Consider the following 14,305-nt stretch of genomic DNA (forward strand, 5'->3'; position numbering starts at 1 on the left):
TATTGGAGCTTTGCTAATTCAGAACAAAGACGATATCGAATTTGTCACTGAATTCCCATGTTTTTTGGGACACCCTGTATATTTTTTCTTTAAATTTTAAACAAAATGATTTCATGAAACAGTAATATAGTAAGACAACTTTAATTTTAGTTAAGATTTTTAATAGTCTATTGAATAAAGCACAGTGTACACAGATTCATTGGGTCTGTCCTAGCGAACTCTCTTGCGTCTTTCTTGTATTTGAAATTTTTCTTCACCAATAATATTTTTGTAAAGTCCAAATGACAAAATTTAAATGTTTTCTTGAATTAGCAAACTTTCCTTCCATGTAAACTATAATACTCTGCTCTAAACGGATTACTGTACTTTGCACAGACTGACTAAACAAATTTTAAAAAATTGAGAAAAAAATTAGTTTTTTAAAAACCAAATTAAAATGCATAAAAGATAATATATATTTTGGCTTAAATGTACAAGAAAAAATCAGATATTATCAAATCACCTTAATTAAATTTTGTTGCTCATAAAATTGTTGGATATATTCATCTCCTGAATCTAGACAATACAAGACTTTATCCCTGTATAGGCTGGGGGGTCTGAATCTTGTATTTTTTTTATACCTGTAACTTTAGTCACAAAAAAGTTATGGGCTATTTTAGATTTGTTTTTAAACAGACTGGACTTTAAACTGCTCTTAACCCTTCCCAGCAAGAATGAGGGCGTCCTGGGCGAGGTGGAGGACGTCCTGGAGACTCCCCAAGACTCTCAATTAATCAAAAAGTATCAAATTTCATCAAACATTTTGTAATATGAGATATAACCATTTAATTAATTGGGTATCCTGTTCCCTGTCCCCTTTTTCAGACGTGTTTTCTGTTATTCCCCAAGTCTTGAATTATTCTTGTGTCAAGTCAAAATAAGACTTGTTCCCCCATCCCCAATTTTGCCTGTTCCTCCCGATAGTTCCTCCACATCTTTTGGTAGTCTTGTGAAGACATGAGGCTAAGAAGACCCTCAGTTATATGATGATATCATATTTTTGTTATGTGCATTAGACCCATCCCCATTTTAGTCTGTTTCCCACATATTTGATTCACATCTGTTAGAGGTCTTACCAAGACACAACGCCAAGACTCTGTAATTTTTACAACTTTCCCAGGCCTCCCCTCCTGAAGACAAAAAAAAATATAATAATAACAATAATAATAATGTTAATAATAATAATAATAATAATAATGATAATGATAATATTGATAATTATAATAATTACAATAATACTAATAATAATTAAAATTACAGTATGATGATTAAATATTTTAATCTTACCATAATGATACTATTCATTGAAACTGCATTTCAATGGAATAATTAACATGATTACCTTAAATCATGCAACATGCTTGAATAATATGGGCAGAGATAGATTCTCTGCTTTATTTCTAATCTCGTTAATCCTTTAAATACATAATTTAAACTTTAACTGTGCGATAAATCCATAATATGATGGTCTTAATCATGTGATATCATTAAAGGAATTGAATTACGTCAATTCCTGATAACCCTATAGAGGCTGTGGGGTATAGCCTGGGGGGTGGGGTTTGGCGCCCCCCCTCTTAGAAAAAAGCTGTAGAGAAAAGGTATAGGGTTGAAATGCATGTTCATAGTCCAATTTTTCAAGGCCATCTCATAGAAAAAAATTAGAGCAATAACTTTAATTGTTTGGGTGTTAGTGAGGGTTGAAAAAAATGCCCAAAAAGGGGGCAAAAAAGTGAGAATTTTTTTTTTGTTTTAAACAAATATCAAAGTAAGACACATGTTTATAAATGCATTTTTCAAGGGCTTTTTAAAAATATAGTTTTTGATCTGTAAATTTAGTTACAAAAAAATTATGGGCTATTTTAGATTTTTTCACAGACTGAACTTTTTTCCGCCCTGTACCCTACCCTATAAATAAAAGAAATATTTTTTGACAAAAAAATATTATAAAATACTACACATTAAAAGTCACACAATTTTACAGTGATAGCGTCAAAAATGAGAGTGCTAGGACAATAAAATACAGGGGGGCACCAAACGCACCCCCTCCACCCCCAGCCTGTTTAGGCTAACCTTGTACTCTAGGCTATTGAATAAAGTTAGTTGATGAAGACTCTGCTTTGATTACGGTATTAGAAGTAGTCTGTGTTCTCATTGAAACATGACAAACAAAGATCTTTTCTAGTTGATTTAGCATTGAATCTATAGTGAGCTTGAAAATAGAGCTTTAGGTTCTCATTGAATTATACGAGTTGAGAAATTGCCTGGTAGCAATTTAATTGGACTGTGTGTCCTTTAAAACCCGGGAGGGTAGCCTGGTTGAGAAATTGCCTGTGTAGCAATTTTAATAGACTGTGTGTCCTATAGAACCAGGGAGTGAAGTCTGGTTGAGATTTGGCCTGTGTGTCATTTAGAACCTGGGAGTGAAGCCTGGTTGAGATTTGTCTGTGTCATTTTGAACTGGGGCTGTAACCCTGACTGAGATATTGCCTGTGTGGCATTTAGAATCAAAGAGTTGGTCCTGGTTGATCTTGGTAACGAGTAGACCTGGATAGTTATGTTATAATGTTATATTATAATAATAATATGTTTTAGAGAAAAGAATGTTATTCTCGCGGTTCAATATAGAAAATAATGGTTTAACCTTAGGGACTTTTAATCAAATGAGTAAGAAGACAAACTATCATCATTTTTTCACAAATATTTATTAATAGTAAATAAAATCAAGGCTTTTCTATTTTAGGCTTGATGGAGAATGTGCTTGGCAAGGGGGTGTAGGGCGTGGAGCGCTTGGCAGCGGAGGGGCAGGCAAACCGTGACTGACTCCTTCCAGGCTGAATCCAGGCCGAGTTCAAACCACTGCCTGAGTCTGGCTTTTTTATCCAATAGGCTCTTGCCAGCACAATCTCACCATATGAATCAGGGGTGAATTTTTGGTCCATCTCCAACCAATTCTAAAATAAGAAAAAAGGCAGTATCTCTTAGGCAATATATCAACATACAATCAAACCATTCCAATTCATTTTTAAATTCTTTATTATTTCTCTTCAATCTTTCTGAAAATGTACTTTCTCCTTCTAAGTCGATTCTCCAGAATAGAAAAAAGAATTGTAAAAAGGGATTAATATTCCTAGTTTAAAGATTTTGATGTTTCTTTGTGAAGATATAATATCCCTGTACAACCTAGAAAAAAGAGAAAATGTTAATAAATTCATACTGTATCACCCTTTGTCCTTCTTATTCAGATAATTTCCGGGGCTGATTTCTAAACATTGACAGATCAAGGATAGAAGGATAGATGACAGACTGAATTGGAGCTTTAAAAGACATTTTTTGTTCTAAAAACCTTATTTCAAGTATTTTCTTCGAAGACGACATTTAAAACTGTCCTGGCATTGATAGGCGCTCAATTTCTAAGTCAAAACTCAAAAATAGTCAACCTTTAGTCTCAGTGCTTACACTCATTCCGACAAAACCTCCCGAATCAAAAAAAACGTGGATGATCTTAGTCGATTTAAAATCAAGGAAAAAATCTGCAGAAAGAACATTATAGTTCCAATAAATCATGAAGAAAATAAATAAATAAAAATTTAAGATAATTTTTTTCTGAATTTTGTTAAAAGAGAGACTTGTAGTCTTTTTCTTATTCCAAAAATAATCTACAGAAGCCCTGGTTTGACCGGAAATGGAAACCCTGGTTGCTGAGAACCTTTCGAAATTTTCAATTTAAAAAATCAGAAAAAAAAATTCCAAAATTTTCATTTAAAAGAATAGAACAAAAGAAATAAATATTTAGAAGAAAAAAGATTTTTAAGAAAAATGTCGGAAACCCTGAATGTCTTTTCGCGGAGGGCGCTGGTAGCGCCCACGCACTTTTTGATACTTTTTCCGTTTCCAGGGGCTGACAAATGTTTTCCAACACGTTTGCCCGGCACTTTCGTTTCTTCTTCCTTCCCAGTAACATCTAAGTTTTTCTATTTTCTTCCTTTATTTTCCGCAATGATTATTGGTGTGCATCCTGTCGGAGGGTTCTCCACCTCTACGGAGAATGTGATGAATGTTGTGCCTGTGGTGGATCCGGAGAATACCGGGTATGGAGGTAAGAATTCGATTTTATTCAATTTCAGTCCTTCTTCATTTTCATTTTCAGAGATTAATTTGTATAATAATTAGAATGTTAAAACTAATAATTGTTTTTCGTTCCTGTAACAAAATATCTCGAGAAAATAATATATTTAACAGCTTTTAAGGAAATCATTTAAAGTTAATTGTAATTTAATAAGTGAAAATGCAGAGAAAGAGTTGGGAATCTGAGCAAATTTCTTTTTTTTTTAAGATTCGAAAGTTACCCTGAATTTCTCTAAATACATCTTCATAATTAACAAATTATTCCTTAAGATTGGTTGGAGGGTCCTGTTGCCCACGGAAAGCAGAGTCTTGGGGTTAAGCTCTTCGGGCTTGTACTGGAGAAGCTGGGTGTGGCTACTGATGTCCTGGATGAGGAGGACCAGGAGATCCTGATGTACAACCTCATGTTGTCTGCTGCTGTGATCGGCGTTCTGGGGGTCATCCTGTGTCTCTTCCTCGCCTTGTATGGATGGTTAAGGGTCTGAGTCTCTGCTGTGTCCCCCGGGTCGTTACCCATCCTGTCGACGCGGCAACAGCAGTTCTCCGGAGGTTTTTTCTGGGTTTCAAGTGTTGTTGGTTTCAAGTGTTGGTTTCAAGTGTTGGTTTCAAGTGTTGGTTTCAAGTGTTGGTTTCAAGTGTTGGTTTCAAGTGTTGGTTTCAAGTGTTGGTAAAATGTAAAATTTCTTTTGGCAACTTTAAACTCAACTGAAAATTGTTAACATCAGAGATGGATTATGTACATTTTGTCATATATATAAATAAAGTGATATGTGAAATTCTCGTTTTATTGATTTAAACAAAGTTGAATGCAGGTGCAAAAAATAATATTTTTAATTACTACAGATAGTAGTTCAACCGTTTCCTCTTGGTTCAACTACCTCTCTGGGAGCTTGTAAAAAAGTGTTAGCTCCTTGGAAATTTTCTCAGTAATTGGAATTAAGGATAATCAGGAGGGGTAGTTGAACCAGATAGGCAAGGTAGACTTCAATATTTTTATCAAATAAACTCTAAAGATTTTTCTTAATCAAAGATAAAGTCTATGAATAATTGTTTTTTGAAACATTTTTGGCCGGATGGTAGTCCGACTATGCATACTCAGCTGAACCACTCTGCTTTAAAGTTCTTTTTAAGGTGATTAAATCACGTATTTTAAAGTAGTTGGACTGTGCATACCAAGTCAGACCACATCGTACCAAAAACTCGAGTATTTTTCTTATCTCGACAAGTATAATAGTTAATAATTACGAGGGCGCAGGGAGTTCACAATCTCGTGAGTATCTGCTGGTTTTTTATGCAGGGGGAAATATTTCCAACGGAGATTAGTTCTCCCAATTTTTAGTGCAGCTCAAAGAAACTCACGATATTGTGATCTTTGCATCTAACTACACATATATTAAATTCATGCTGAAACATTTTGAAGTCTTAAAAGAGGGGCTGAAGGATTCAGATTAGAGTCAGGGAGTCCTTGAAGGGCCAGATTTACTACTCTGGGAGTATTACTTCTATTGAGGATTTTATTCCCTCTGACCATTAAATAAACTAGGAGAACTAGTAGAAGGACAAATATGAGAGTTGACGACCCTAGGGAGATGAGGAGGATGAGTAGGAGGGATCTCATGGGAGAGGATTTTGGAAAGGAGGGAGGGCAAACCAGGGAGGGTGGTAAGGATAAGGGTGAGGGAGGCTTGGAGGAGGGAGAGGGGAAGAGGGATTTCCACGGATTAAGGGTCGGGGGGGGCTCACTGGAGGCAAGGCTGGAAGGGATTAGGACACCAGCGATAGCAATCCACCCCATTCTAAAAAAATATTCAGGTTGTAGGTAAAATAGACTGGAGAAAGGGAAAAAAAATAAAAGTTTACAGGACATAAACAAAACACAAAGCAAGCATGGTCAGGGGAAATAAAACACTTAGAAATAATGGATATCATTAATCCCAGTTCGTCTGTTGAATGAAGACGATAAATATTTTTCGAATTTCTGTATCAAAGTAAATCCAGAATGTTGCGCGGCACGTACAGTTTCTGGAATAATCTAGAATTGCATCATCAAAACAAATCAATGTGGGTTACATGTCGGAGAATGAAGAATAAAAAATTGATTACTGAAGATAAATTTTGTGGAAGGATAAAAGAAGGTTAGTGCGATGCAATAAGTCAAATCTTAACTGATACTGAAAAAAGTGGGGGAGGGGGGGATTGCGTCATGCAACATGGGGATAAATGAATATTGCGTCAATATAAACATGCATAGATACGTTGCATAGTGAGCCTCGTCTTGGATTCCTGAAAATAAATTAAATTCTGAGGCACCGTTAAGTAGATAAGACTTTCACTTAATTAGTTTGTTGATTAACTATGCTCGGTATGTGTAGAAATTATTCCTGAAATGAAAATAGTTTAGTACGGTAATAGTACAGATTCACTCGGAGCATAAGTAACAGATAATAATTGTTTAATTGTAGCCATTGTTCTATAATATGCGGCTATTCAATATTAATTTATCTCGTTACTTATGAAGTTCACTAGTTGTATTTTTAAAGATTACAGGTTTACACTTTTTCACTATGTAGTGTCATAATTAGTATATTATTTATGATAATTATCACTTTGTTGCGTTTATCAAGAAATGCAAAGAATTTTACATTGTTTTGAAGTATTGCTTGTGTAAGTGTTTATATTTTTTAGCAAGGACAGAGCACTGGTAATAAACAATTTAAGCTAGAGTTAATTTCTTGCTCAATAAATTCGTTATTAAACCAATTAGTGCGGACACAAATTTTCACAATTATAGTATCACTGTTTTAGTGTCTGATTAACATTATTTTAATTACAGATTGAGCTGTTGGTTACCCTGGAATTTGAGATGAACGAGATAGAGGGAGATATAATAAGTAAACTGGGAATTACGACGAGATGATTGAGGGAAAACTTTAAAGGTTAGTTGCATAATACATGAGTACGTTTCAATAGGGTTTAACTAGACATAATAGAAAGAAAATATAAACGTAGGGGATTAGGTCAGGGACTACAATTGGAGGGTGGAGGAGTAGAACTTATTGGAACTGCAGGGGCGTAGGCGAGGAATTTTAAACCAAAATTCATTGATTACGTCCCTGGGAGAGACATATATAATTGTACAAATAGAGTGGTCTAGGATTAACAAATATTCGAACTACAATTAATCGGATTTAGGGCACAAAAATTTCGATGAAATTGATTACAGAGATTTTACAGATAATACAGTGTAATCAGTAGTCAATAAATGTCAGTTAATAATTTCTCAAACATACAGCACATTTGTTCAAAATACATTTACAATTTCAATAATAAAAATGAGCTATTAGAGCAATTCCGGCTGTACGAGCCATTTATAATAATTTTCAGCTGTAAGAGCTATTCTCGGCTGAAGAGCCATTTATAATAATTTTTCAGCTATCAGAGCTATTCTTGGCTGAAGAGCCATTTATAATAATTTTCAGCTATCAGAGCTATTCTCGGCTGAAGAGCCATTTATAATAATTTTCAGCTATCAGAGCTATTCTCGGCTGAAGAGCCATTTATAATAATTTTCAGCTGTCAGAGCTATACATTCATGCATTTTACAGACATTCAAATTATAATTTAACCGATTGTGAAATAAGAAAAAGGTATAATACCATGCAGTCCATGAAACTAATTAATTAGGAATACATCTACTTCAATATAGTTTTAACAAGGATAAAAAACAATATTTGGAAAAGTTTCAAGTACTGCATGTGTTTTGTAAATACATGTACAGATAGGAAAGTATATGTGCGGATCTTTTCAAATGCGCAAGTTGACAGCTGGGCTCATATGGAGATTGGCTAGGTCTTAAATGATACAAGTTGTCAACCTGCCCAACTAAAGATTGGCTAATTCTTTTCATCGGAGCTGCTTGGATTTGAAATTGTCTCATTTGATGCCCGAGGACTACTTAATCCAAACTGAGCTCGGAAAGCACGGCATCTGAGTTAAATACCAAAAGATCAAGAGGTACATTTTAAAAAGATGGCACATAAAGAAAAATAATATATGTACGTAGAATCTACTGATTGTGTCCTAATGCAGTTAATATATTTCCTGTAACAATATATTAAAAGAATTACCACAATTAGAATTCAGTGATAAGTATGCACACATAGTAATGTGTATAACATAACGATCACTGAATTGATTCCGGAAGAGAGTATTACAAATTTGTATTCTATGTATTAATATATAAGAATTATCGTATGTTTATCTGTTATGTAGTGTATGTTGTGTTTGTGACTGTGAAAGTGTGTGTGTGTGTGAGTTCTGTGTATACAGGTGGTTGGTTGTGTAGATAGATAATTACATGAGTAGGTCGATGGATAGATACATAGATAGGTAGATAAAATACATGTTATGAATTACAAAAGATAGTTGTACTGTGCTGTAAGTGAGTACATTTGTTTGTATAAGTATATATATGATATATAAAATGTTATGTAAATAAATTATGTAATATAAAGTTAAAAGAACACTCAGTTAAATAAAATGATACAAAACAATTAATGCTCATTGAAATTTTCTAGAGGGAAGGATATAGGTATAATTAGTCAGATTTATAGATAGATGGATAGATGTTCAGATAGATAGATAGATATACAGAGTGGTGTCCAGGGATGGTTGATATTCTAAGGAGGTTTAAAGGTCAGATGGGGAGGAGGGGTTGAGGGAAAGGAGTTAGGATGTTTGAGATTAACCCCCCCAGGAATTCCTCAAGTCAGAAATCGGAATTCCGATCGAGAGAAATTTTCCAGCTGGGAACAGACTTAGCAAAATGAAGATCACACACTCGGCTATCTCCAATTTCATTATTGTCGTCAATTTTAAAAGCATTCAGCCACAATTCCTGCTTCCTTTTATTCTTTGGAAATTTAAATCTGGATTTCTCAGGGGGTGGACGGCATCCAGGCACAAAACAAGTTCTTCACCTGCCCCCTAAATGAAAAAAATATAATTAATGAAGACCAAAAATATCATTTAATTCATAATAATGTAATGTTGACTTAGTATATGTTCATAGTATACCTTTAAAGTACCCCCCCCTTGATGGATTAAAAATAAATAACAAAAAATATGTCGTTTTTTTATCAAAACAAATCACACAGACATCCATACTGCGAAATTTAAATATGACATACTTGTTATCTCACAGAAACACTTTGCAGATCCAAATTTTTGGCTGCAACAGATAACTTACATAAAATGTACAAAAATTTGTGAATTGTTTGGTACATATATTCACTTGAACAAATGAATATATGTAAAAAATCAAAATTTGAAAAATCTGTGAAATCGAAGAATGCCTGGAAATAATTAAAATATCGAGATTTCTAATGTTAACATGATTGTGAACATTTAATCAAAATTGTTGCCTCAGTACCCAATACCCCTATGATCCAAATTTTTGTTTGGGACACCCTGTTTATAATATATATCTACATAGACTTTCCAATAATTTCATAATTAAAGCACTTTTGAAAAATTTTATATATTTTGTACATGTTCCCAAAAATAGTAAAATACGACATTTGAGAAAAAAATTAAATATCCATAGAAGACGACATTTCATTAGAAAATTATCGTTTCTTGTTCCTGTATTTCCCCTGGATCTGGGGGATTATCCTCGATTAGACCTTTCCAAAGCACTTCTCCAAAGATATCATTAAACATTTCTGAAATATGTTTTAATACTATAATTTTGAATTACAATGTAAAAGGGTTATGTACAAAATCAGTTTCAACCCCGTTATTTAGTCTATAGAACGTTAAATGAAAAAGTGTAAAACAGAAATAAAGAACATATAAAATTGCACTAATTTCACAAAAGATAAGCACTTTAGTCTAAAAATATCACTTATATGTATAGTTTTGTCAGACAGAAAATTTGAGTTGACACTTATGACGTTTAAACAGCTGTACTGAAAGTGTACGCATTCTGTTATGCTGTCTATTGTACTTGACAACTGTAAAGCGGCATATTTATAACCAACCAAAAAATGCTCTCTTTCCTATTCAATAAATAAAAATACTAAGTCTAGTATTCACCTAATCATAGTTTTGCAGGGCGATTGTAACCCAGACTCCTTGTTTTACTCTTTCCTTGCTCTCTACTCAGAAATAAAACCAAAGCGTCTGTTTTCCGTAGTTCAATCATTTAGATTCGACATTTTATCAGTCTGAGACGTTGGACCCTTGTAGCTGGATTGATAGTACTCTGACTCCAAAGAAGCAGGAGTATTCGCAATTTCTGGGACGGGGAAGACGACATTCTCCAAATCAAACCACCTCTTGATTTTAAGTTGGAAATCATCGTTTGGAAGGTTTTCCAGGTATAATTTTAATTCTAAAGATCTCTTCTGTTTTTTACAACTGTTCACAGAGGGGGGAGGTCTTTCACAGCACTCATAATGATGAGCATTGTGGAAAATCTCCACATTAAACGGGGGTTTATCAGTTAGATAACCCTTTAAGGCTGAAAAAGAATCAACAAAGTAGCCGGCCGCTCCGGTTTTATCAAAGTCAGACAGGTCTTTAAACCACGAAAAATAACTTTTAGGTAACTTGAACTGTGAAGACTTAGAAATATCATTATTATCTACAGGAACAGTTGTAATAGACGGAAGAGGTTCACAAACTAAAGGGGTTACTTTACTGCAACTATTTGAATTTGACAGATTGTTCTCTTCGGAAACAAACCTCTCCGCATTTTTAACCCATATAAAAGGCTCAGTGCAAGAATCTTCGCAGTGTTTAAAATCACTTGCTCTCAGATAGTCGGGGTCAGAGGGTTCAGGTAGAACACGGTTAGGGGGAATGCGGTTAACTTGTAGGGTTTTATGGGGTGGAGATTCGGTTTCTGAAGAGTACAATATATCAGTGCTTAAAATCTCAATCTCGTCGTAATTAATTCCAGTATTATTGTCAATGTAAACACACGATTTTAGTTTAGGGTTTTTAACCTGAAGATCTCCTGTAGAACGAGGTTCTTCATGAATATCCGCTCTAACCTCAGTCACCATGGAGGCAGGTTCGTTTTCAACAATTAAATCTGGTACAGTCTGTTGATCATGTACAGGGGTGTCGGGACAGTTCATCTCAAGCTCACTATGGGTAACATAATCTATAATATCATCATGCTCAACATGCAAATATGGGGATTCAGGACTCAGATCAATATCATGCATTGACATTTCAGAGGGTTTATCATGCAATGAGAATTGGGGATAACTCGAATCAATCCCAGGTGTTTGGGTGTAATCCATATCGATATCATACATTGCAATGTCAGGGGGATTTGTACACACAGAAGGGGAAGGAGAACTCAAGTCTATGTCAGAGGGCCTGACAAATTCGATATCAATATATGGATCACTAACAAACACAGGTTGTGATTGAATGGGGTTATCAAATTCATTAGAATTACGGTATACATGCAAAAATGTATTCAAGAACTTTTTAACATTTTTTTTTAATTCAGGTTTGTTTTCCTGATTTTCCTGGGTTTCCTTGTTTCCCGGAATGACGTCGGCAGAACTGGCCATGTTCCGCCCGCGCCCTCATTCATCATTGGTTAAAGCTGTGAGGGCAGCTATCAGTGCCTCCTTCGTCCTCGAATCTAGATCAAAGGAGTCTTGGGTTGTTGAGGCTGGAGCTGAAGGCTGAGCACGGGTGGGCGTGGCAGGCTGGGACACATGATGTGCTCGTGCCGGTGGAGAGAATCTCTGTTGCTGAGGATGGGGTGGATGAGGATATGTTGGCTGTCCTGGGAACTGTTGATACTGTGGGAACAGAGGCTGGGGCTGGCCTGACCGAGGTTGACCAAGAGGTTGAGTAGAAGGTGATGGGGGGAATTCCATCCTGGTGCAGCTGGCAGCACTGTGAGCACTGGGGTGTACGTGACATGCCATCCGTTGTTGGGTAAAACATTCTGAGTTAAGATGAAAATTTTTTCCGGATTTGTGGAGGGAACAAGGCATGGAACTGTAGGGTTGACGGGTGAGAGGCTTCGATGATGTCCTGGAGGCTGGTCCGTGACCTTTGGAACGGTCCTGCTGGTTTTGTTTAGGAGGACGGAGGCTGTTGAAAGGTTGAGGACAGTCACTTACCAGGTGGTTACCGTCCCCACAGCGGAAGCATGATAAAGGAACATTCGATTTCCCAAGTATTTGTCGGAGAATATTCTCAAGCTNGTGTAGAGGGCGCTGAAGTTGCCCTCCTGTAAGTACATCTTGAGGGTTAAGAAGGTATCATAACCCAGGAGAAGTCTAAGATAGGAGAGGGAGTCCCTCAGAGCAGCCATCTCGCACTCCTCCTCCGATTCAGAGACTTGCAGAAGAAGCTTACTGATCCTATCCAATACTTGCATGGGCTCTAGGTCTCCAATGGAGGAGGTTAGTATGGAGAGAGATTTGAAAACCTCAGCTCTGCTGCGTACGTTCCCGAAATGAGTTTGCAAGTAGGAATACACCAGGTGGAGGCTTGCGTCTCGCTTCATTCGTATGTACTCTACGGCTTCCAGAGTGTTGAGGGGGAGGAATGTGTGGAGGACGTCGAGAATGGCTTTCTCGCTGATGTGGGGTCGGGCCTCGCAAAAAGTGTTGAGAAATCGGAGAGTGAATTCCAAAGTTGCCGAAGATTTTGTATCTTTCCTCAGAGATGAGAGGCATAGTTCGTCCTCGGAGGTCATAGGAGACTGTCCAAAAGAAGAAGGAGGTTTGATGAAGTGAGCAGGTAGCTTTTTGGACTGGTCTGTTAGAGAGAGAAGCTTAGTGATGACCTCTGTGGTAAGACTCGGATGTCCTGGAAGAGGGAGGCTGGAGGCGCCCTGGAGACCAGATGTAACCTGAGTCTGGGCAACCGTCGAGGTTGCCGGAGTTGCCATAGTGATTTCCTCTGAACTTGTAGCAGGAAAGAAGACAGAAGAGGCTAGATCAACATTCTCGGGAGTCAGCGTCTGAATCGTAGCAATGGCTAGGGAATCTAGCCATTGTCTAATCCTGGGATTCCCTTTGGACAAGCTATCAATGAGGGTGTTTCTACTAATTTCTGTTTGAGAGGACGGAATGACAGAGTTTTCTTCCGACATTTTAAATGCAGTTGGACAGGTAAATAGACTTGAATGAATTTGGTTGAATGTTCAAAATAAATTGGTTGAATTCTCAAAATTAGAAATTGAATCTAAATTTAAAGATCAAAGTAGGTTTTCCTGGATGAGTGTAACCGCACAGAGCCTGAAAGATTTTAACCTAGTTTGAAATTTTAACTCAGTTTGCGTAAAGCGGGTATCTTTGTCTGTTAGTGTGTAGCTTGAAGCTAGACCGTGACGGGAGGAATTTAGACACAGAATATCTATCTATCTACAGACAGTTGAGACTGAGAGGAGAGAAGGGGGGGGGAAAGAGAGAGTTAGGAGGTGGAGTTAGGAAAAAGGAGAGGAAGGTTCAAAAAGGACGGGAATCGGAAATATCATCTGGACAAACACAACAAACATCGGGCATAGTATGCAAACATCAAAAATTTCAAAAAATTATGGAAATACAACCCATGAATAAGACATGCACAAATCCTTAAAACTAAAGATTGATAATAAAGATTTTATATGTTTAGAATGGAATGAAAGAGGTTGACTTACATGAGATTCTGCATGTTTACGGAGAACAAAGGCAACAGGATGTGGAGAGACATCAGGGAGAAAACAGGTTAGGGGGGATTCTGCGAAACGTGCGTCGACCCAGAATAAACTGGAAGGGGGTGGCAAACGTGCGTCGACCCAGAATAAACTGGAGGGGGGTGGCAAACGTGCGTCGACCCAGAATAAACTGGAGGGGGGTGGCAAACGTGCGTTGACCCAGAATTCGGGGAAAACGTCGACCCAGAAGTAGCTCCTTCTTCTGCTTCCAGTCTTGTTATATCGGGGAAAACGTCGACCTAGAAGTAGCTCCTTCTTCTGCTTCCAGTCTTGTTTATTCGTTTTCGGTTTCACTAGATTTGGAGTGGGATCTGTATCTGAAAAGGAAAATTCAAGGGGGGTGAACTGGCGGGACACCAAATTATTCTTGGGCGTCTAGGATTAAACTAAACTTATGATCAA

The 14,305-nt window shown here is 36.7% G+C and overlaps 2 protein-coding genes across 2 annotated transcripts; one reads left to right on the forward strand and one right to left on the reverse strand.

The window, feature by feature from the left end:
* Positions 1 to 2,724: 2,724 nt before the first annotated feature.
* Positions 2,725 to 11,776, reverse strand: LOC111717013 (uncharacterized). The gene is made up of 2 exons (XM_023492528.1): positions 11,175 to 11,776; positions 2,725 to 2,990 (listed from the first exon to the last, which is right to left on the reverse strand). The coding sequence occupies exons 1-2, from the start codon at positions 11,754 to 11,756 to the stop codon at positions 2,760 to 2,762; spliced, it is 813 nt and encodes a 270-aa protein (XP_023348296.1). The 5' UTR covers positions 11,757 to 11,776; the 3' UTR covers positions 2,725 to 2,759.
* On the forward strand, positions 2,990 to 4,944 carry LOC111717014 (uncharacterized). The gene is made up of 2 exons (XM_023492530.1): positions 2,990 to 4,135; positions 4,435 to 4,944. Exons 1-2 carry the CDS (start codon positions 3,856 to 3,858, stop codon positions 4,647 to 4,649), a joined length of 495 nt encoding a protein of 164 aa, XP_023348298.1. The 5' UTR covers positions 2,990 to 3,855; the 3' UTR covers positions 4,650 to 4,944.
* Positions 11,777 to 14,305: the final 2,529 nt, after the last annotated feature.

This window comes from Eurytemora carolleeae, unplaced genomic scaffold (assembly GCF_000591075.1).
Source record: "Eurytemora carolleeae unplaced genomic scaffold, Eaff_2.0 scaffold2152, whole genome shotgun sequence".
Lineage (NCBI taxonomy): Eukaryota > Metazoa > Arthropoda > Copepoda > Calanoida > Temoridae > Eurytemora > Eurytemora carolleeae.

What these genes read in the sequence shown, in the direction of transcription:
- LOC111717013 (XM_023492528.1), bottom strand. Translation starts at nt 11,756, where the DNA reads ATGGCCAGTTCTGCCGACGTCATTCCGGGAAACAAGGAAACCCAGGAA. An exon ending in GTTCTACAGGAGATCTTCAG is followed by an intron (nt 2,991 to 11,174) that starts GTTAAAAACCCT and finishes TTCTTATTTTAG; the next exon opens with AATTGGTTGGAGATGGACCA.
- LOC111717014 (XM_023492530.1), top strand. Translation starts at nt 3,856, where the DNA reads ATGTCGGAAACCCTGAATGTCTTTTCGCGGAGGGCGCTGGTAGCGCCC. An exon ending in GGAGAATACCGGGTATGGAG is followed by an intron (nt 4,136 to 4,434) that starts GTAAGAATTCGA and finishes TTATTCCTTAAG; the next exon opens with ATTGGTTGGAGGGTCCTGTT.